We start from the raw sequence: 23,139 nt of genomic DNA, 5'->3' as shown, positions 1-23,139 counted from the left end.
GCATGCCATTAGTCAGCATTCTCTAGCACTTGGGAGGCAGAGGCAGACAGATCTGAGTTTGAGGCCATCCTGGTCTACAGATTTAGTTCCAGGACAGCCAGGGCTACACAGAGAATCCTGTTTCAAAAAACCAAAAACAACAACAAAACAACAAAAAACCCAAACAAACAACAACAACAAAACACAACAAAGCAGACAAGAGGTCTTGGGAATGGCTCTTTCCTTGGAGCTAATCCTGAGCAAAGTTGCACAGCCAGCCAGCCCAGCCACTGAAGCAGATTCAAATGAAAGCAGTCACCAATACCTTTCCCCCAATTAAGAAGCCACCTTCGCAGAGGTAAGGCAGGGGACAGGATGCGGAAAGGTTTTCATACAGAAGAACTAACAATAATGATTACTCAGGGGAATCCACACCAAGAAGGAAAACAAAATGGCCGTCATCCAACCCCAAGCTTGTCTCTTGTTTTGTTTTGTTTTTCGAGACAGGGTTTCTCTGTGTAGCCCTGGCTGTCCTGGAACTCACTCTGTAGACCAGGCTGGCCTCGAATTCAGAAATCCGCCTGCCTCTGCCTCTCGAGTGCTGGGATTAAAGGCGTGCGCCACCATGCCCAGCTCCAAGCTTGTCTCCTAATGATTTTTCTATTCCTGACAGTGCTACGGGCTGTCCGTCCATAGTGAAAGAGACTGAAACATTAAACATGAAGACTCTTCAAAATAAAGACTGTATTTAAAATTATAAATTCCCTAGACACAAATTTTATGAATTTCTGTCCAATAATTTAAAGAAGTATTCAGTTCACACAAAACCCACATTTTCTTTAATTAATGTAAGTAGACCAATTTGTCCCCTAAAGGTAAAAGAAAACTCTGCATTAAGTAGTTCATGGTGTAGAGGCCAACCAGAGAAACTCCATGTTTTTCTAGGTCTCCCTCCATGTTAGTACTAATGATTGCTTGCCACAGACTCAAAATTCTAGAAAGATGGGGTTCCCAGAAAACAACCCTGATTCGGGGACCCCAGAAACATCCAGCTGTGACACCTCCTTGGCTTGGAGACTGCGTTTTCACTTCTATAACTTGCTTATGCGGAGACTGTTTTCAGTTGCTTTAACCACTTAAACTTGGCAGACCAGGCCAGCTTTGGCTTGCTTGCGTAGATACTGTGGGCCTTCCCTTTAGGAAACCTTTCCCCACACCCTCCTTTATGGCAATCTGAAATTTGGCCCTCAGACTGCCAGTGTGCCAGCAGCTCAACAATAAATCTTTTAAGTGAAATTGGACTGAGTATGGTCTTTTCCCAGGGGTCAGAAATTCTGTAATAATGGAATATCATAAGATAATTGCATAGGTATAAACAAAAGAAAAATCAATATAGTCAAAAAGAGTGTGACCAATGAAGTTTGCCGGAATTTTCTGGTGTGACTCTGTAGCTGGGCGGGACACTTGAGAGCCTCACTGTCCCAAGTGGCTCTCAGGTCTTCTGTGCCCGTTCCCTACCACCACTTCTCAAAGCAGATGTGTTCCTTGGGAACATGGCTGCTTTCCAGGTGCTTAGAGAAAAAGTCTGTCATTGGAGGTGGGCCGCAGACATAGAACAGAGTCTCTGCTGAGATGTGATCTCTTATCTCCTTCTCCGTTATTCTTCCGTCTACCAAAAACAAAACCAGGAAAACACCACATCAGGCTTGGTATGTTTGTATCCTGACCAACCACAGCTGGGCGTCAGTGTTCCCAGGTAGCACTGTGAGCCTAGTCTCTTCCCAGGCCTATAGCAAGCAAAGCAGGAGGCTCGTAGAGACCAGCACCTCTTTAGAGAGGGCCCATAAGCTACTCTCCTCTGTAGAGAAGAAAACTGCCTTCAGCAAAGTAAATGGCTGTTTTATTTAAATTAAAAAAAAAAAAAAATCCTTCCGGGATAGTAAGATGCTCAGCAGGTAAAGGTGCTTGCTCCCAAGTCTGATGCCTTGGCACCATCCCTGAGACTCACAGATGGAAGAGAACCAACTCCAAATGTTGTCCTCTGGTATTCATACAGACCTATACAGACCTACACACACACACACACACACACACACACACACACACACACACACACACACACACACACACACACACACACACACACACACACTCTTAAAATAACTTTAGCTGGATGTGGTGACACAACTGTAATCTTAGCATTTAAAGGGAAGAGGTAGGTGGATCTTCATGAGTCCCAGACTAGCCAAGGCTATACAGTAAGATCTTGTCTTAAAAATAAAGAAAATAACTTTGAAGACTCCTTCCAAATAGGGAAATCGAGTAATTTAAATAACTATTAACAGCATATGAAACAGACTCAACCAAAGCAAGACTATTATTCTTTTTGACTATATATTATAATGATGGTAAGGACGTCTAAAAGTTTTGAAAAATACACATTTAATGTGAACAGTAGGAAACCTATCTATAATAAGTAAACCCAAGTATGAACCATCCTGATTCCCCGGGAAATGAGATTCTTAGCAGGTAACTCCTGACAGTAAAAATGTCTCTTAACCAGTCGGCCTGTCCATCCAGTAACCGTGCAGCTAATTAAAAAAAAAATCTCCTTAGAGGACTCACCTGTGACGTAAGGCTTCAGTTCCGCACTGATTTGTGCTGTTTGTTTTGTAACATGAAAACTGCAAGTAATCTTCTCAGGAAATTCATGCACTAAGTCGAGGATATCTTTCTGGAATGTCAAACATATTGATTGGGTTAAGCTACAATTAAAAACAAACAAAACTACAGTTGAGTATGGTAGCACATTACCTTTAATCTCAGCCCTTGGCAGGCACAAATAGGTGGATGTCTATTAGCTCAAGCCGAATCTGGTCTACACAGCAAATTCCAGGCAAGTCAGGGCGAATGTCTTAAAACCAGCACTACTTGGCGATACCACGACAACCACCACTACCTCCTCCTCCCACTCCTGTTTTTTTGAGACAGAATCTTACGTAGTCGTTAGCTATGAATTTTCTGGTTGGTCACAAACACCTTACCTTTGGCTTTAGCACGCCAAGTGCTGGGACTACAGGTATGACACCATGACTGGCCCTAGTTCCATTAACTTCTAGATTCTATCCCACTGTGGTGAATTGAATGAGAATGGGCCCCACAGGCTCATGTTTGAAAACTCAGTCCCAGTTGGTGGAACTGTTTGGGAAGGATTGGGAGGTGTGGCCTTGTTAGAGGTGTATCATTGGGTGGGCTTTGAGGTTTCAAAAACCCATCCCATTCCCAGTTAGTCCTCTCTCTTCCTACCTGTGTCTCAAGATGTGAGCTTTCAGCTACTGCTTCAGAACCATGCCTGCCTGCCTGCTGCCACGAGATTCATGAACCATAACCCTCTGAAACCAGAACTTCCATGTTAAACCTTCTTTTATAGGTTGCCTTGGTCACAGTGTTATATCATTGCAATAGAAAGTAATGAAGATACCCACAAATCTCATCTTATGTTGTCACTTAACTGGGAACATTTTTAACTGTCCTGGGTGAAAGGTGTCTGTTATCATTTCAGTTGATGAAATTGCTAAGCCTTTTTGTGAACCTTCGTAGAGAAATCTGAACTGACAGAAGAAAACACGATCCTGTTTATTTACATGTTTATTTATTTGGATTGATATATATTCACTGTTTAGTGATGGGCTTCATAGAAGACATTTTCACTGGATGATCAGATAACATATTCTAGTGTTACATCAGGCACTTCAGCCATACTCACCCCACCCTTCTCCTTTTACTCCATTTAGTCCCCTAGGCCTCACTTCCTCCTCCTCCTCCTCCTCCTGTCCGTCACCTGTATGACTTTTCACTGTTTCCTTATGGCATTCTCTTATGGCACTTTACTTTGGTTGCTCACTCCACCGCACACACTCCTCTCCCCCTGCCCTGAGCTCTCGTCGGCATCCCTCGGCTCAGCAGTCCCCTTTGCACCGTCACGTCATATTGCCTGTTGTTTATGGACTACACAATCTCACACAGGAGCCTGGAACGTACCGTAGACATATCTCCCACCTTACCTTAAACAGGAGCTCGCTGGTGTTCTTTGCACTGTACAACAGTTTTACTGTTCCCATCTCATGGCGACTTCCTTTGTCTACATGGTCTCGGTGGAGATCTGCCCAGTGGCGCAGGATAGAAAGCAGGGGGTTAATCCCGACCCCTCCAGCAATCAAGACGAGGTTTCGAGGGGCATCTGTGGGCTGAGGGTCGAAGAAGAACTCTCCACCTACTCTGAGAGCCACTTCAGAGTCAAGTGTGCACTGAAGCAAGAAAGAAAAGATCCTTTGGTTCAGTGCATGGCAAGTCTCAGAGCGAACATCTGTGTAAGTGAACCACTGGGCTGACTCTCTGCCTGCTTATCAGTGTTAGGCATGATCTGCACAGCTTGTTTTCAGTTCTCCCAGAGCCCTGGGACTTGATTTACTTGCCCAGCATGTGTGCTGCTTGCTGTTCTAACTTTGTGATCCATACAACATAGCCATTCTGGTATTAAGCAAGGGGTCTTGCTTCAGAGATCTGCCATTAGCATCACAGGTGTGGAGCTGAGATGACAAAGCAGCAATGGACTTAGGCAGGACAATCTCTGGGATATGAATCCCTTCATTGGTCTTGCTCCTATGTTCTGAGCTGAGAAAGACCGAATTGGACTGGTGTGTCCTCAAGCTGTAAGACCCTGGAGTCCCTTCTGATCTGGGCAGACCCAGTCAGACTAGTGTACAGGCTTGCCCCAGCACTGTGGCACCAGCTGTCTGTTTACATCTCCCTCTAGTAGCCAGGAGGCAGCAGGAGGCCAAGTCTCACTCCGGCCTGCCCATGTAATGTTCCAGTAGTTGGTGAAGTCACTTACACAACTGACTCGATGCCTCTGATGGAGTGTTCTGGAAACCTTGGCAATATTTTTTTTCATTGTCACAGTGATTTGGGTTACTTAAGTGACACCCAGAGGATAGGACTATAGATGTCCCATATAACTGGTGGCTTCCTGGATCTGGCTCCTACTAAACTGATGGCTAAATATGCAGGAGTTTTGTAGCGATTCTTTATTGGTAGTTAAGAATCAGCCACTATGGGAATATTCAGAACACAGAAATCTGCACATAATACAAGTGAGGGCTTGTTACAATTCAGAGCCTTGGATCACCTACAAGGCATTATTGCAATGCACAGAACTGTCAGGATGATTGCTGAGTGACCCAGAATGATCTGACGCTACTTAGTCGAATGTTTTTGCTGCTGTGAACAACTATCTGAGACAACTTAAAAGGTACAAATATTTGCTTTTGGCTCCCAGCTTTGGAGGTCTTAGTGCACAGTCAACTAGCTGGAACCATTGTTTCTAGGCTGTGGGGTGGCAGAGTGGATAGAAGGACATAGAAGCCAATCTGCTCCGCACATGGCAGGCAAGAAGCACAGAAAGAGAATACCCGGGTGGGCTCCCCCCCCCCCCCCGTCCTTATTGAGAATGCCCGGGTGGGGATTTTCTCCCCTCTTTATTGTATGTTTGCCCCACTCAGCCCATGGGATGATGCTGCCTACCCACATTCAGGGAGTGTATTCCACCCTTGGCTAATGCTCTTTGGAAATGGCCTCAGAGCACACCAGAGGGGAGCCTTACTAGTGAATCCTATGCTCTTGTCTCCATCCAGCTCACAGTCAAGATTAACATGAACAATGACACGTTTTTGCAAATGAATGCAGACAGCTTTGCACAAATCTAAGTTCACTTGCCTCTCCCAGAATGTAAGCAGTGTGAAGACTGCACTCGCTGTGTTCACTGTTCTGGAAGACCACACCCTAGGTGGTAACACAAGTGTCCTTCTGTCCCCACACAGCGGGCCTGTACCAGCTGCACGGACAGAGCATATATATTTGTGGTCACTGCTGTTAAAGTCCTCTGAGTGCTTCACTCTATCGTGTGGTTTCCATACGCCCAAACTTGAGTGTTTAGAAACATTCTTTAGTTACGGCCCCTCCCCTTGCTTCCTCACTCCTCCTTTGGTTTCAGCTAGAGAATTGTGAGTTTGGGGTGCTTTTTTCCATTTTACCTACTTTTATTATAATTATACATTTTGTTTCAGGATAGTTCTAGAATGTAGGCAATGGATCTGACAGGTTTACCATAACCTCATGTCATTGAACTTTTCTGAGCCTCTGCTGCCAAGTGTGGAAATGGGCCAGCAGATTGGATGACACTGGCCACCATGACACACCATTGGGTTCTATAGGAAGATGTCTCCATCACTGTGGCTCTCAGAGAAGACACACTACGGGTGTGTGTCTATCTCCTTCTTGCCTCCCTCTAAAACCAGACTCCGGGAAGAGAGCCATTTACACTGAAAGCAGTTCTGCCTCACTGCAAGCTCCTGGCATAAATGGGCAGAATTTAGAAACATATCACATCACATGATTTCAGATGGTCAAAGCCTTGGCATTCGGTCCCTGGACTGCACATACCAGGTAGCAGGGAACATTCTGGATAGGGATTTAATCCAAGGTTCTACAACTTAAGATGACCAAAGTTAGAGAAAAATCTAAGGGAAAACCCTCCACTGAATTCATCAAGTAGGTCTTAGGCAGCTGTGTCCGAGGTATCCTGTGTTCATTTTGTCTGACTTAGCTCGGCTGACCCTAGACACTTCCCCTTTCAATTAGTATATAGGATGCTGTAGTTCTTACTAGACTTGCTTGGCCTAAGTTTATTTCTCCTCCCTGGTCCTCCCATTCGACATCTGCCATTCAGGACCCTCGTTCCTCCAGGTTCAGGTTACAAGGGAACCAACTAAGCAGAACACAAACTTAATGAGAGGCAGAGATGTTCAGACCTCTAAATTTAAAAGTCAGTTGAGGGTCTGGAGAGACGGTTCTGTAGTTCAGAACACTTGGCCCTCTTAGAGGACTCAGGTCTGGCTCCACATACCCGCACAGTGACTCACAACCATCCAGTTCCAGGGAATCTGACAGCCTCCAAGGGAGAGAGACATTCGTATGGTGCATAGACAAACATGCAGGTGAAATAATTATGCACATAAAAAAAGTTGTGTTTTAAAGGTAGTTGCTCACCTTATTGTGAACCCAGACAGCAGGAGGGTGGTCCGTATATTTCACTGCCAATTCTATTATTCTGTCTCGTTCTAGCTGTTGGGGACTGGAGCAAATTGAAAAACCACCAACCACTGAGACTCCTGGGATGAAGAAATCAACCCTAAAAGGACAATCAAACCATCACTGTTGAAATGATTTAAAAACTAGTCAACAGCAGGCAACAAAACAAAGTTGATAACATTTTAGTCCGAAGAAGAAAAAGATAAACTGCTAAATTAATAAAAGATGAACAAGTATAACTAGTCTTACAAAAGTAAAAAAATTCTTCAGCAATTTTATGAAGAATTATTATGCTAAGATGTACTTTAGATGAACCACACATATTACTAAGAAGATATCAACTAGCAAAGATGGATCAAGAAGAAACAGAGAAACCTGAACCGATCTATACAAGCTCAAAGAACTAAATTAATAAAACTAATAGAACTTCGGTTCAGGCTGCATCACTGGGGAGTTGCAACACACACTTGAAGTAGAATTAAAAGCAACCCTTCAGAAACTACCCCAAACATAAGAGAAGAGACAGAGGAACTGATTCTAACGAAGCTGGTATTACCCTGATAATCAGACCAATATCCATTCAAATAAAGACAGGCAAATTCGAAGAATACAAGGCTGGGTTGACGTCTGTCCTCATTAGTGTTTTAATCAACTGAGTGCTAGGTTCAAAGAGACATGTTTCTCAAAAAGATAAGGTAGCCAGGTGTGGTCGTGCACGCAGACCTCTGAGTTCCAGGTAAGGTGGCCGGCCAGCATGGTACATTCAGACCTCCGTGTTTGAGGCCAAGGCCCTGTTTTCAGCCACCTTGTCTAATCTATTAGAACAAAGACTGCTTTTCAGAAGTGCATCAGTGCCAAGCAACCACAACTGGAGCAGATCAGGTGACTATCTGCAGACACAACTGTTGAGCTGTGGTTCCACAGACGAGCACTTTGCTTCAGATGAAATTGGACTACAAAAGGTAGGTTTCAGACAGAGGGACACATGGGTGCCAACCAGAAAAGGAATCAAGTTGTGCATGCTAAAACAGGAATGACCCAGAATTCCTCTCTCCTGGTAGAGAAGTCCTTTCCAGAAGAAAATATACTGCCTGATAGCAACTTTCATAAATACACAATGTTCCTTGGACAAGGGAAACTCCACTCACCACTGGCCAGCCTTAAAGGAAAAGTCTTTATCAGCAACAAGCAAACGGAGGCTCTTCACTGATGGAGACTCGTGAGTGATTTCACACACCTTAGCTGCAGCCATGACCTGAAGCAGAGAGGTCTGAGGCTTAGGGACGTGTGGTTTTGGAAAAATGTCCAACAAGGCACAGCACACACGGCTTTGCTCTGCATCAAGTGTGTGAACTGAATGAACTTTCTGAGACGTACTACAATGCTGTCTTACTCTGAATACAAACGTCCTTACAGGGACTGTGCAACCAGTACCCAAGAGCTCTGTGTGTGATGCCCTCAGCAACCCTGGCTGGCATCTAAAGTCCCCTTCAGTAGTAGGCCAGGCGAGGCCACAGTTGCTTCTGAGTAAGAAGCCCATGGCAGGCTAACAGCAGACATTCACAGAAAACATCAGGCACTTTTTAAAGAGCAAAGAAACAGGAGACTGGGTTTGTACTCATGCGCTTCCTTCTTGACTTTTGTTTTCTGAGTTGGGGCCTCACTATGCAGCCCTGGCTGGACTGGTACTAAGTGGATCAGGCTGGCCTTGAACTCACTTGCCCTTGCCTCCTGAATGGTGATTAAAATGTGTACCACCATACTTGGCTTGTGTGCTTATGTCTTAATTTATTATATTTTTCTAAAATATAAGCATTCACGACCTTAAACCAAGAATGCCACAGAGCCCTTACCCACTGGGAGTTTGGGATGCACTATTCTCAGGGGTGATTTTGCTCTCTAGCACCCACTGAATGTAAGGTGTCTCCATGTCCTTCACTCCCCCTCTGCTCTGTATTCCTCTTCCTCCTCTAACCCTGAGTATTACCGAGGGTAGAAGACAGACATGATTTTCCTCAACTTCCTTCTTGTTCAGCTCTACCCGTAGCACTGGGCATGGGCTAGTCCAATGCAGCCCCCTCAACCTCAACGGAGGGGCCCCAACCAGCCCCACCAGGGGACACTTTGGAGACCTCTCACCCCATGCCAGCTCAGTCTGGCCTGTTCTTCAACAGGACTCCCAGGTCTAACCAACTCTCAATGGGAGAGCACTTAAAACATTCTACTAGAAAAAGTCTTACTACCTCACAACAGCTCCTGGGACTTCCATCCTTTGCTCTCTGCTGTAAAACCCCTCGTCTCTCTGCTTATTGTTAATCCCTTCTTCCTCCTGTCTTGGAAAACATGTGGGTGATTTTCCATGACAGGCTCCCATGCCTGCAGCTTAGAAAACAAAAAACAAAGAACCACAGGGTCTCTCTACAAGGCCTAGGCTGGCCTGCAGCTTGCTATCCTCTGCCTTAGTGCTAAGATTACAGACTTGTGTCACCAGGCATTGTCCCTTCAACCTACATTCCCGATCCTAATCTCTATCTGTGACAGATTCTTCTCCATCAACTACCAGCCAGGCTTTTGTTCACAGTTCTCTAGTACCTTCCTGTTTCATCAGACATGGCATACGAGGCCACTGGCTTCATCTTGAACAGCTCAGGAAGAAGCAGACATGGCTTCCAACAGGTGGACTACACAGTGAGACAGCCCAGACTTTAATGCTGGCACTACTACAATCATGTCACTCAGGCTAATGCCCTCACTGCCTTCAACTATGAACTGAACCAGTAATACCTTTGCTTCCAAGGGTTGCTGGGAACAGTAAAGTAGAGAACACAAATGAAAGCACTTCTAATGTTGCTGGCCAACAATAAGTGTATGTGGTTTGTTACCACGGACTTTACTGCCCTATCTCTGTGGCTGGGAGGACTCTCTGGAGGGGACCGAGTCCTCCCCAGTGCCACACAATGCTGAGGTGCTTGCTCCAGAGATCAGCTGGTTTCCTCAGTTACTCCCATCTCCGCCCACTTTTCATTCTGTTTGGGAGAATAAAAGTTAGAGATAAAAAGAGGGAAATGAAGTTAGGAATTTCTTCTCCTAAAGGCAGCAACAGGATCAGAACTGTAGTCCTGAACCTTGCTGACTCCTGGGTACCAGGCGGTCTGCTTTCACTCACACCTTCAGAGCCTTTCTTTGTCCTACTCCAGGATCAGAAGAACCTCCTCAAAGTCCCAATACTTCTGCCCATTAAGATCCTGAATGGTGACTTTAATTCAAACACTGGTAACTGTTACCTGCAGGCCAAACCTCAGTACTTTGAAGAGTCATGTTTGATTGGTCACAGCAAGCCTGATGATTGGCTTACATCTACCCATGACTGTTGGCACCTCAAAGATGCTGTTCAGTGATGAAATTACTTAACTACCTGGACCTTTGGACAAAGTTTGCCCTAATTTACCTACCCACTTCTACAGGCCACAGAAAGTGCACACCCAAGCTTGTGATGTAAGCCTTTTATTCTTTAATCTGATAAGACTTCACGTTGATGAAGACCGTATCAGCACTTTTGTGTGTGTGTTCAGATCCATCAGTGGGAACCTCTATTTTCTTATACACCCATTAACTTACGCTGCTGAATTAGCTTTACATACTTCTCAAAAAGGAAAAAATAATCAAAGTGGAAGCAACAATCACCTTAGCACCAAAGCAATTCTCTGAAGCAGAATTAAGTTTTAACAGAAGGGCCTAAACAGTATATATGTTAAAATGTCTCCTTATATTGAAACATAAGATGAAACTATGGCAACAATATAACTTCTGACCATGTTTGTAGAAGTGCATACATACAGGATTTTCCTTGCTTTATAGAGATGTACCACTAAACTAAATACATCTGAATATGTATGAAACTACTCAAAAAAGTGAAAGCAAATGTCTACTGTGTGTCTGATATGGACACAGGGCTACGGGATACAGGTGAGGCTCCTCTATTTCGCAGGCCTCCGCACCCTTCAGGTGGCAGCTTAGCGGTCTAGAGCCTGGGCATGATTGACAGGCGCTGCGGGGGTGGGGGGTGAGCTCTGCCACCTTTCTGTCCCAGACGTCAGTGCGGCTGACGAGCTAGGAGGTGCTTTGAAAGCAGGACACACAAAGACTTGGACATGATGGCAAAAAAAGAAAAAAAGGTAAGCCATTCGTAATGTGCAGGTGCTACAAGTTCCCTCTCCTGCAGCACACCTCAGTGTATCTGTGAGGAGGGGCCTTGGCCACGGCGGTGCTCTCACCCATGCCAAACTTGGTGGACAACCTTAGCACCACTCAGCCACTGCTTTCTAATTAGGTACAAATGCCCTGCTCGGGAGGATGAAGTCTCCCTGACCCTCACCAGGTTAAGCTTCACCTAAGGCCTTTCCTATCAGCCAGTCAGTGTGCACATCAGGACCCCCACCATGCCCCAGAGACACAAACCTCCCGGCGGAGGACGCTGGCGGTTCTCTCTAGGTGGTCTGTTTTTCTTCTGGATTTCATTATGCTTTTTAAAGGAAGGAAAAATTGGGTTATTAAGCATTATCCTTATAAAATAATAAAATTAGCTTCCCTCTCATCCCTGCCCCCACCAAATCATGGCTACTGAAAATACAATTAATTGTGGATCGTATGAAATACTGAAATTCAACCAGTGATAAGTTGCACACTCCACAGAGTTTCCAATATGTTGGTGTGCATACTGAAGCCAGCATGCTCTCTCTCTTGAGTTTGAAGGGACCCTACCCCCCAACCATCAGCAGATCAGACCTCTGAGAATCAACCCACACGACACCAAAGGCTGACAACTCACCTGGCTAGGGTAAGGTGACGAAAAGTGCTGGCCTTCAATCCCCACAAAGCAGCCTGAGTGTAGATGGCTCCCACAGAACCTCGAGACAAGCCAGGAATCAAGGCAACATGGGCCATGGTGCTTCCTGGGCAAATGCAACTGAAATTTAAAATTATTTTCAGACAAAGTAGAGAAATGCCAGACTGTGTTAGGGGAAGGTAAAAAAAGAGGTTGGGGACTAGAGAGATTCTCCAGTGGTTAGAATGAGAAATCTGAACATCACATCCTACACTCTCCTGACCCTGCACAGAGCCAGAGCAGACAGCACTCCCTCCCTCTGACTACTCCACCCCCACCCCCACCTTGGGTGGGGGCAAATGTCAGCTTTGGCAACAGACAAAAAGCAGCATACCCTAGCCTCCACATCACTGAAACTCACACCCCTTTTGATTAACAACCAACATTTCTCCAGTGCAGATAGCTCCTGCCCTTGAAGGAAACAGAAGCCAATACCCTTGAAATGATAATAGCCCACTCTTAAGACTATGAAAAAGAGACAATTATGGTGCCAGTTGTAAACCTACAGCAGCTTCTGATGGCACGAGTTACTTTTCCCAGGTCAGAGAGGTCCCTTTCCAGCTGCTCGGTTCTGCCCCGCTGTCTGAACAAATAGTATCAGGTTTGAAGACAGCATTCCTTTACCCTCTCATGTAATATCCAGGCTTGAAAATCCTGCTTGCGGTTTATTCCTTTATAAACCCCCTTCCCTTAGACCTGGGGGTTCACTTTCTTTCCTGTTCCATCAGGAAGGTTGGTGGCCCAAGCCTGAGCTTGACTAAAGACCCTCCTGCGATTATAGCGGGTTGTGAATCCTGGTGGTTTCTTTGGGGTTTTTACAATCTGGGCACAACAAGAGGTCCTGGCTGTTCTACAAGAGGCCCTGAGTTCACATTGCCAGAACCCACACGGCAACCCACAACTATCTGTGACTCCAGTTCCAGGGCATCTGATGCTCTCTTCTGATCTTTGCAAGTACCAACACATGTTACACAGACACAGGCAAACCACCCACACACATAGTGGAAGGAAGAAAACGAATTCCCACAAATTGCCCTTTGACTTCCAACACACAAATCAATAAGCAGCTGTGGTGGTTTGAACAGGGATGGCCCCCACAGACTCTTGTGTTAGAATGCTTGGCCATGGGAAGTGGAACTATTAGGAGGCGTGGCCTTGTTAGAGTTAAGTGTGTCACTGTGGGGGTGAGGCTTTGAGGTCTCAAATGTTCAAGCTAAGCCAGTTTCCTCCTTGCTGTCTGTAGATCAGGATGTAGAACTCTCAGCTCCTTCTCCAGCACCATGTCTGCCTATACACTGCCATGCGTCCTGCCATGATGATAATGGACTGAACCTCTGAAATGAAAGCCAGCCCCAGTTAAACATTTTTCCTTATGATGTCTTTTCACAGTAGTGAAACCCTAAGATAGGTAAGTAAGTAAGTAAGTAAGTAACATTTTTAAGTAAAATTGCCTAAGGATTTAGTCTTGGGACATTAGGACATGCCTTTAGTCCTAGCACTTGGAAACTTTGAGACTGCTAAGATAGTTTTTCCTTTTGTGCTAAACCAAAACCAGAGTGTTAGTCACTGAAAGCAAGCCAGCAGCACTTCCTTTAGAAATCCATGAGATTCTGGGAGCCAGCATAGTATTTTGGTCCCAGTACTGTATACTAAGACCTCTAGATTTGCACCAGCCAGAACACAGAGAAGTTTTTCATATACTGAAATTCCCACAGAGTTCCTGCAATGGCAGAGACAATAAATTGGTAAGTACAAAAGACAATAACAGAGAAAGCCTCATCAAGTCTTACTTGCAAAAGAAAAGGTTCCTTTAGATTTAAAAGTGTGAAGCCCAATGGTAGAGCGCTTACTCGGCTGCACACAGGCCCTGGGTTTGAGCCCCAGTTCAGTCTGAAGTGAGGGGTCTTGTTACACTGAAAGGCCCCCACTCTCAATTCCTCTCCCTCAGTTGTTAATCCTTCCCTCAGGTGCCACACTGTTGCAATGGACTATCTGTGGCCCTCCCTCCTGTCTGGCCACAGGGGCTTCCCATTATGGTTCTGCCCAGCTTGATCTAGTGCTGTGCTGAAGAAAGAAAAATCAGTCAACCCCTAGAGAGATGATTCACTTATATGATATTTTGGACCAAATTCCTTACTAAGTTTACCCTCCGGTGAAAGGCAGACACTGTTCCACTTAATGCTTTAGAGAACTACTGCTAAAATAAACATTTTTACAAACGTCTACTTCTCAATTGAACTGGGAAAATTAACTTTTTTTTTTTTAAATAATTTTTATTTTTTTCTAAAGATTTATTTATTTATTTATTTATTTATTTATTTATTATATGTAAGTACACTGTAGCTGTCTTCAGACACTCCAGAAGAGAGCGNTTTTTTCTAAAGATTTATTTATTTATTTATTTATTTATTTATTTATTATATGTAAGTACACTGTAGCTGTCTTCAGACACTCCAGAAGAGAGCGTCAGATCTTGTTACGGATGGTTGTGAGCCACCATGTGGTTGCTGGGATTTGAACTCTGGACCTTCGGAAGAGTAGTCGGGTGCTCTTACCCATTGAGCCATCTCACCAGCCTGGAAAATTAACTTTTAAAAGCTGCTCTTTTTCAAAGACTGAATTTTGCTAACAGTACTATGCCTAAGAGTACCAATAACTGGGAAGCGAAGATATTTTTATAAAACTGTGTTCAACTTGCCTTCTCAACTTTATTCTAGTTTTTTTTTTTTTTTTTTTTTTGAGACAGGGTTTCTCTGTGTAGCCCTGGCTGTTCTGGAACTCACTCTGTAGACCAGGCTGGCCTTGAACTCAGATATAGATATCGTCTGCCTCTGCCTCCCAAGTGCTGGAATTAAAGGCATGCGTCACCACTGCCCGGCTTTATTCCAGTTCTTATACGAAAGTATTAAAAAGAAAAAAATCAGATTGGCAAGATGGTGCAGTAGATAAGGGTGCCTGCTGCCAAGCCTGAGGATCTGGCCAGGACACAGGTGATAACTACACCTACAGATGAGGAGGACTGTAAGGGAGGAAGGGTGATGGGGGGTAGGTATGGGGAGTATTAGTGAAGGACTCTGGGGGCTGACAGCAGCTGAGATGAAAGCAGATCCGATCGAGACAGCAGACATGAAGGGGAGACATGAAGAACACTGCAGCAGAGATCTTGGCAGGAACAAAGCCCAAGCAAGAAAAAATGCTGGCGAGTTAGAGGAGCTGGTTGAGAATGCCGGGAACCCATACACGTGCCTATGTGTCCAATGTGAAGGTTTGAATCTTCCCTGAAGGGCACTCGAAGCAACTGAACAAAGTTCAGAACAAGGACATGATCTTGGTACTTTTAAATGGTTGCCCAAGTAGAAGCAGGAAGTCAAGACTCCAGCTTAAGATTCTGGAAGAGGAGCGGCCAGAGATGGCAGGACGTTAAAAACGTTTGGGAATCAGAGCCCTTCAACTTGCTGAGAGGTTCCTACTATAGGAACAGCCCTGCTGGCTTCCTCTCATTCTGCCAGAAACAGACCTCACACAGTGAGGTATTTATTAAGAGTCTGGTTCGTCTTGAAAAAAACAACACACAAGCAAACAAACAGAGTCTGGTTCTAGGACCAAAGGAGTCCAAGTTGGCATCATAACTTTTGAACTTTGCCTTAGTGAATTCTTCAGCCTCTAGACTTCGTTTCCCAGTGCTAAAGATACATCCCATCTGTACCTCACTGCTTATTCTAATGATAAAATACACACAAGAATTATCCAGAATCCAGTGTCAACTACCATAAATAAATGGCTCATTAAGTTTTTCTTTTCTATTTTAAATAATATACACACAAATGATTTGTTGAGAAGTTAAAAAGAAAAGCTAGTTGACTATAACTTCAGTCTTTAAGATGCCCCAGAAATTTGTTTTTGATGGGTCTGAACTGCTTTCTAAAACATCAGGTCCCGGGCTGGAGAGATGGCCCGGCAGTTAAGAGCACTGACTACACTTCTAGAGATCTGAGTTTAATTCCCAACAACCACATGGCCAGAAAAGGTTGGCCCGGAACTGGAGTTATAGACATAACTAACTTCAATATAGGTGCTAGGAATTTAACCTGGATCTTCAGGAAGAGCAGCCAGTGTTATTAACTGATGAACCAGCTCTTCAGCCTTTTGTGTGTTTGCTTTTTAAATAAAAGACCTAAGAACTTAAACACACTATGGGCCTCCTGTGGCCGATAGCCTCTTCCCGAATCTGGAGCTCACCAGCTTGTTGGCCTCTGTGCTCCAGGGATCCACCTGCCTCTGCCCCTGCTTGCATCAGTGCTGGGATTACAGATCCATAGACTGGCCAAGCCATTCCCTACCAACAACTGCATCCATTTCTGCGCATTCAAGAATGGCTCAGAAGAACTAAAGGTTATCTGAACTAAAAACAGACACTTGAAAATCAGTTTTCTTCCTGTGTCCCAGAGGTTGCCTGGGAAGTATTTATATCTATAAAGATATAAGACTTTCACTGCACTTCTTTTCTGCCCAGACAGGCTACAGTTAACCTGCAACAGGCTACAGATATCTCCTAACTGCTATGTAGATCTTCAATTATGTTAAAGAAAAAAAATAATGAGGAATCGAGATCTTTGAAACAACCTTCCATACACTTAAGTTCTGGAATTTTCCCTCCCAAAGGCTTCTCTGCCCTTAGGTTTTCACACTTCAAAAAGGCTTCAAAATATAGTGTCCTTCCAACATGCACAAAATTGGTAATTTATGCAAACAACTGTACATACTTAAACATTGTTACAGAAATGTAAACTACAAAAGCCATACATGACGGCTGAACTATTCATTCTCGTGCAAAAGAATGTTAGATTCCAAAGGATCTATTCTCACAAGAGGAAGTAAGAACCAAATGTAATTTTCCAACCCCCAGAGCCCTTCAAGTCAGACTCGGATCCAGTTCTGCCATAGTAGCTTTTCACTACACTGCACTCCTCCAGTGAGCTGAGTAACTGCTTAGTAATACAGCAATGCTTCAAAAGTTCCTGGTTGGAACCCGAACAAGCCCAGCACGGCTCTGAGAACAACGTGCTTTTCAAAGAAGAGGCTGCACTCTGACAAAAATACCAGGAACACCATTCCTTTTACCGAGAACTAAAGTTCACATAAATAATTTGTTCCTGGGCTTTAGAGACAGCCAGGCCCATCATTACGGCCTAGGTATGCAATCTTGGGCAAGATATCCAGTCTCTGAATCTATGTTAAAGATGAATAAAATGGATTTTTGAACCTCAAGATCAACAGACTTACGTTTAACATACAGGTTGCCCACTAAAAACCCCAATAATTAAAAGCTATTGTGCCCACCACTGCAGTGAATATTTAAAATATGGCTAGAACTCGTCCCTGTCTTGCAGATCTTGGTTCTCTACAACACAACCGGGGTATCAGAAGGTGGCTGGGGTGAGAGAGGCAGTGATGTACCTGCAGGCAGGAACTCATAACAGGCCAAGAGTCACTCAGAGTTCAAGGTCGCCTGAAACGCAACTGCAGGAGCTCTGTGTGTCGAGAACTGGAGAAGACGCTGTGTGGCTCCCTGAGCCTCAGTGACACCCCCCCTCCCCTCTCATGAGGGCGTAGACTCCGCCAACTCTTTTAATGTCCTCTGAAGTCAGTTATGGAGGACAAGACTCCATCTGCATAGAAAACTCGTTTATATCCCAAGCCCAAACTCCCCGGGCCCCGGAGTGACGTAACCGCCATGAGAGGGGGGGCCTTCACACTATTGGTCGTCGGCACCCAGTGGACGGAGAACTGCGCAACCCTGCTGCGCAGGAAGCACCATCCTTCCAGCGCTATCTCCATGACGACCACGACCGGGTCACCCTTTTGGCTGTGGCGGTAGAAGTTACGTCATCGCCTGTGCGTCCGGAAGTGACTGTTCCTGCGCCAGGGTGGACCGGGAAGCCCGGGTCCTACCCTGCCTGGGCGCAGCTAGGCACGCTGATGCGGTGCCGACCGGGTGGCCATGGCGGTGTTTCACGACGAGGTGGAGATCGAGGACTTTCAATATGACGAGGACTCGGAGACATATTTCTACCCTTGCCCCTGTGGGGATAACTTTGCCATCACCAAGGTACTCTAATGGGCCCGCCGGCGATCCTCGAGCTTGCGCATTTTCGCTTCCAGTGTCCCTGGGAAGGCTCAGGCACCCACGTGTTCCTCCGAATCCCCGCCCCTAAAGTAGTGACCTGAGCTGTCTAGGATACAGGGTCGGGTTTGGGGCGCTCTTCTCCGTAATCCCGCCCCTAAATGTTTTTCTTTTTTTCTGGGATAGTCTTTGGAGAAGGGAACGCGATTTTGTACCCCAGGGTTTTGGAGGCGATCGAACCAACCTAATCTCCCTGTTTTTTGTTTTTTTTTCTTAGATGAGACTTGGGGGAAAGTTCTTTGTGCTGTTACCCAACTAAAGACTTGCACATAGACGTAGGAGAGATTTATGGGAAGTCGACGAAAGGCTCTGCTGACCATATGTTGTTTGATTGCGTTGTAGGAAGATTTGGAAAATGGAGAAGATGTGGCAACGTGTCCTAGCTGCTCACTCATTATAAAAGTGATTTATGACAAAGTAAGGGGTATATTAAAGGGGATGGGTGGTGTGAGCTAATGACAGGGGCCTAAAGGAGCCTGTCTGATAGAAAAGGGCGGAAGAGTGTTGGGTGTTGGTTTGTTTGTTTGTTTGTTTGTTTGAGACAGGGCCTTTAAGTAGCCCTGGCTATACTGGAACTCATGATGTGAACCAGGCTGGCCTTGAAGTCACAGAGATCTGCCTTTTGTGTAACTTAGGATCACTTGGGAGAGGGCAATAAATTGCTTTGTAATGAAAATTGATGACTTAAATCAGGAATGAAAAATTATCATGAAGGTTATTTTAATTGTTCTTCCTTTTGACATTTCTCTTGTTTTTAGTATTTAGTTTGTTCAGAGCACTAGGATATTTTTTAGAAGATTGCATTTTATTGCTTGCCTAGCCTATGTATAGAATTTACCTTGTTTGAGGTATAGTTCCTAGACACAGTGTTACAGTTCCATGTTCCTTTGTATCCATTAGGAATGGCAACAGGAAAGGGGAAAATATCTTTACTTCCCACCCAAAGCTCAATTAGTGCTTTGGAGTCTTAAGTAAGGAATGTAACAGTCTTAAGAATAAATTCTAAAATGAATATAGGGTAAGTTGGACCAAAGCACAGAACTTGGTGGGAGATGCAGGTCTTAATTTAGACAATAATATAGAAATGTAATGATTTATTCTTATTTTAAAATGGTTTATGGAACAAAGAACAAAGGACAGGCAGGGGCTGACTCCTTGGGAATCACTCTGTAGAGGATGTGTAGTAAATGGGAAAGTTCTTGTGGTAGTGGCATAAACCAGGATGAAAGATCAGAGTATGAACTTCATTTACAGGTGGTTACTGTTGCAGGTATGTGTCTGGAAGCACACAGACATTCTTTTCATTACTCATTTTCAAGAGGTTACATATTTGAATGACCAGATATTGAGCTGAAATATAAAAACTTGAGAAAGGTGTGACGTGTTTATTTCTGGGAACTGGTTGCTCCTTAGCTATTTATGAGACACTGCTTAATAACTAATGACCTCAGGGCTAAACTTCAGAATACTTTTAGATTCTAGTGCTGACACCAGCTCTCTGTACAAAAATAAAGTGTTATTGGGTCTGGGGAGATGGATTAATGGCTAAGAGCTTCCAAAAGGAGTGGCCATTTACATCTCCCACAGTGGTAGCTCACAGCCACCTGCAATTCTAGCCCCATGGAATCTGGTGCCCTCTTCTTCCCTCACGGGCACCCCCACACATGTGGGGTACACATATACATACAAGCAAAAAAAAACAAAAATAAGTCTTTGAATGTCCCTTTATCTCCAGTTGTGTCAATTGGGGTAGCTACTAATATCTATTGGGTAGATCAACAGCTGAGCTCATACTGCACAGTCCATCCCTGAGTAGCAATTAGTTCTTGGTACGTAAGTCATAAAATTTTTAAACTAAATTTGTTGGCATTTTTATAATATTATAAATGGATTTTTCCCTACATTTCACATCTCGATTTTTTTTTTTCATTGCTAGCATTAAAAGAAAGAAAGAAGGAAAGAAAGTGAGATGACAGAACAGTGAAAAAAAAACCTAATAGCCAGATTGATTCTGTGGCCAAATGAGAGTGATGTTAATACATTTGTGAGACAAACACCCGGTGGCCAATAGCATTTCTTCTTCTTCTTCTTAGGATCAGTTCATGTGTGGAGAAACAGTCCCAGCACCTTCAACCAACAAGGAGTTAGTTAAATGCTGAAGAAACTCTCAGATACCCACATCCTGAGCCCAGGCGGATGGATCCAGTGCAGAGTTACCAACCTCCTCAGTGGGCAGGTGCAGGGATGTGATCATCAGCCACTGAACTCAGCATGAAAAAGTGAGCCTGTGACATGCCAGCCCTGGATTCCATACTTACGTGGGACTGGAAGGATTCCTAATTGTCCGTCTGAATTTAAGGAAGAGCCTTATTATAAACTGGTGTTTTTTCCTTCAGTTGGTCGCATCATTTGAACATCTAGAAATTCATTTTCTGAAAATAACATCATCCGCCTCAATCCTGAGAGTCGTTTATTTTTTAAGATTTATTATTTTATTCTTAATTGTGTGTATATGTGCATTTGTGTGTGGGTATGTACATTTGAGTACCATTGCCAAGATAGATCTCCTGGGGCAGGAGTCACAGGCAATTGGGAGCCACCTGACATGGATGCTGGGGCCCAAACTTTGGTTCCCTGAAAGCACTACACATTCCTAACCTCTGAACCATCTTTCTAGCCCGTGATGGGAGCTTTTAAAAGATTACATTTTACCAGGTGTGGTGGCGCACGCCTTTAATCCCAGCACTCAGGAGGCAGAGGCAACCGGATTTCTGAGTTTGAGGCCAGCCTGGTCTACAGAGTGAGTTCCAGGACAGCCAGGGCTGTACAGAGAAACCCTGTCTCGAAAAACCAAAAAAACAAAAAAAAAATGACATCTTGACATAGTTTCTGAGGTGGTTCAGGTGAGGCCTTTCTTGGAAACATCTGCCTTCTCCAGAGCTGTTCTTCTGGCTCATTCTACAGGTAGCCACCTGGGCTCGCCGGGACTGCGTCGTTCCTGTTCTCAGTCATTTCTGTTACTTCTCACGAGCAGAGTGCAGTCCTGGCATTAGACTGTAAGAGCACAGTTTCTCTGTAGCTTCTTGTTAGTGAGGAATGAAGGGCATCTGCAGTGACATAGTAAAAAAAACACTTCTTAATGCCTCGGGCATCCTCATGTCAGGACAGGTTAAAAGGAAGCAGCCAATTAAGGTACCGCTGGCCGCAGTGCGAGGCGTGAAGCCTGCTAACTTGCCAAGTGAAAGTACGTGAGTAATTGCCGGCTAGAAACAAGTATTTCTGTAGCAGGGCCTTTATTTCTTGAAATGCCTGATGGGTTCATCTTAGACGGGTGAGGCTGATCCTCTGCAGTGGTTGTAACGGGGCACAGTTTTGTGTCACCGTTAGTCTTACTAAGTGCAGACGCTACAACAGGATGAGCTTGGAAGTGTGAGCTGGCTCTAAGACATGCCTAGGATGGCACACCTAGGAAGACCGCACATAACGGTACCCAAATCAGACATGCACCCCCGCTGCCCTGACAAAAGAGGTGTATGTCAAGAATGACATAGTCTGTCTTCCGTGCAGTCTGAGAACATCCAGAAGCTGGACTCATTCAGGAGTTTGAAAGGTCCCTTTGTAAACGGCTTTGCTGTGAAGGCATAGGGTTTTGAAAGTCCACCGCTTACTGAGCAGGTTGCTTGGGGTAGGGTGCTGCAACTGAAGAGCAAGCAGGGGCTGGAGAGATGGCTCGTGGGTTAAGAGCTCTTGCTGTTCTTCTAGAGGACCTGTGTTCAGTTCTTAGCACCCACATAGCAGCTCACAGCTATGTGTGACTCCAGTTCCTGGGGCTCTGATGCCTTCTTCTGATCTCCGTAAATACCAGCCATGCACATGGTTCACAGACATACATGCAGACAAAAGACCCATACAACTAAATAATCATTTTTTTTTAAAAAAAAAGAAATGGCCAGTAAATACATTGTATCCACTCACTGGGGGTTTGAGTTAAAATATGTAACTGTATGGTTCTAGGCAACCATTAGGCTGAGACTAAGTTAAAAGTTACCTGAAGTGTGTTGTACAGTCCATGTCAGATTTCTTCCTTTGTTTGTGGGAGGTGGGAAGGTGTTGAACCCAGAGCCTTGCTCATGCGGGGCAAGCCTTCCAGTACTGGGCTGCACCTTCAGCCAGCACAGTTTTCATAGGAGTACTGCTGTTTGGTGTCTCCCAAATTATCTTACAAAATAAAGCTATTGCTCAGACAGGCAGAGCAAGTAATTCTGGTGAGGAGGAGCTGCATGGAGAAACATTGTCCTGTGCTCATGAAATCGATGGTTTTGGAGATTTCACTAATCGTCTTTCTCTGCTGCTGCTGCATTCCACAGCAGACGTCTTGATGTAGGTCTTCTGTGAACACAACGGAGCAGGAGTCCCCATTCAAACACCTCAGGAGAGAAAGCATGAGCAGACTGGGGGTGAGTGCCTGGAAGGAGTGGATGTGACTTTGTATTTAAAGCAATCAAGCAAGTTTATAAACTAGAAGAAATACCAGCTATTAACTTGATATTAAATAGAAAAACCCAAGGTCATTCAGCTGTGACTGGAATCCCAGACGTTTCCAGAGTGCTCATCTGACAGTTCTCATTTCAGATGTGAGTTCTTGTCAGAACTTTTGTCAACCCCAAACTATCATGGGTGGATGCTTCATTTTTCTTTCACAACACCACACTTCAGAGTGGAGAGTTTCTAGTCAGTTCTTCAAATGATTCTTTCCTTTCATGCGCATGCTTTCTCCCCTGAGGAGTTTGAACTTGGGACTCCTCCTTTGTGTTCACGGAAGACCTGCGTCAATATGTTCACATCTGCCTTCAGACACACCCAACGATTTTTTTAGTACTGCATGTATCAATTCATTAGAATGACTTGCATTGCCGAGCTAATAAAACGAGAACATGCAAAT

General features: G+C 44.6%; 2 protein-coding genes across 4 annotated transcripts; one reads left to right on the top strand and one right to left on the bottom strand.

The window, feature by feature from the left end:
• Positions 1 to 703: 703 nt before the first annotated feature.
• Positions 704 to 17,804, bottom strand: Oxnad1 (oxidoreductase NAD binding domain containing 1). 2 transcript variants are annotated; one of them, XM_021203472.2, is made up of 8 exons: positions 17,471 to 17,804; positions 11,957 to 12,080; positions 11,587 to 11,650; positions 8,277 to 8,383; positions 7,087 to 7,228; positions 4,044 to 4,286; positions 2,605 to 2,713; positions 704 to 1,648 (listed from the first exon to the last, which is right to left on the bottom strand). In XM_021203472.2, the coding sequence occupies exons 2-8, from the start codon at positions 12,070 to 12,072 to the stop codon at positions 1,494 to 1,496; spliced, it is 936 nt and encodes a 311-aa protein (XP_021059131.1). In that variant the 5' UTR covers positions 12,073 to 12,080; positions 17,471 to 17,804; the 3' UTR covers positions 704 to 1,493. The 2 variants fall into 2 exon arrangements, with proteins under 2 accessions (XP_021059131.1, XP_029397708.1); XM_029541848.1 differs by having other exon boundaries at positions 11,957 to 12,094; positions 17,471 to 17,727.
• A 103-nt stretch (positions 17,805 to 17,907) lies between these two features.
• On the top strand, positions 17,908 to 20,654 carry Dph3 (diphthamide biosynthesis 3). Of its 2 annotated transcripts, XM_021203473.2 has the most exons (3): positions 17,908 to 18,122; positions 18,540 to 18,614; positions 20,291 to 20,654. In XM_021203473.2, exons 1-3 carry the CDS (start codon positions 18,015 to 18,017, stop codon positions 20,354 to 20,356), a joined length of 249 nt encoding a protein of 82 aa, XP_021059132.1. In that variant the 5' UTR covers positions 17,908 to 18,014; the 3' UTR covers positions 20,357 to 20,654. The 2 variants fall into 2 exon arrangements, with proteins under 2 accessions (XP_021059132.1, XP_021059133.1); XM_021203474.2 differs by lacking the exon at positions 18,540 to 18,614.
• The last annotated feature ends 2,485 nt before the right edge of the window (positions 20,655 to 23,139 follow it).

Source organism: Mus pahari, chromosome 8 (assembly GCF_900095145.1).
Source record: "Mus pahari chromosome 8, PAHARI_EIJ_v1.1, whole genome shotgun sequence".
In the NCBI taxonomy this organism is placed as follows: domain Eukaryota; kingdom Metazoa; phylum Chordata; class Mammalia; order Rodentia; family Muridae; genus Mus; species Mus pahari.
Note: the sequence above shows the minus strand (reverse complement) of the source record. Positions and strands in the feature narration are given on the sequence as shown.

Bases quoted from the DNA above. Each gene is read 5' to 3' on its own strand.
- Oxnad1 (XM_021203472.2), bottom strand. From the start codon at position 12,072: ATGGCCCATGTTGCCTTGATTCCTGGCTTGTCTCGAGGTTCTGTGGGA. The intron at 2,714-4,043 runs GTAAGGTGGGAG...TTGACATTCCAG, and splicing joins CCAGCGAGCTCCTGTTTAAG to AAAGATATCCTCGACTTAGT. The intron at 1,649-2,604 runs GTGAGTCCTCTA...TGTTTTTGGTAG, and splicing joins ACTGAAGCCTTACGTCACAG to ACGGAAGAATAACGGAGAAG.
- Dph3 (XM_021203473.2), top strand. From the start codon at position 18,015: ATGGCGGTGTTTCACGACGAGGTGGAGATCGAGGACTTTCAATATGAC. The intron at 18,123-18,539 runs GTACTCTAATGG...ATTGCGTTGTAG, and splicing joins ATAACTTTGCCATCACCAAG to GAAGATTTGGAAAATGGAGA. The intron at 18,615-20,290 runs GTAAGGGGTATA...TCTTCTTCTTAG, and splicing joins TAAAAGTGATTTATGACAAA to GATCAGTTCATGTGTGGAGA.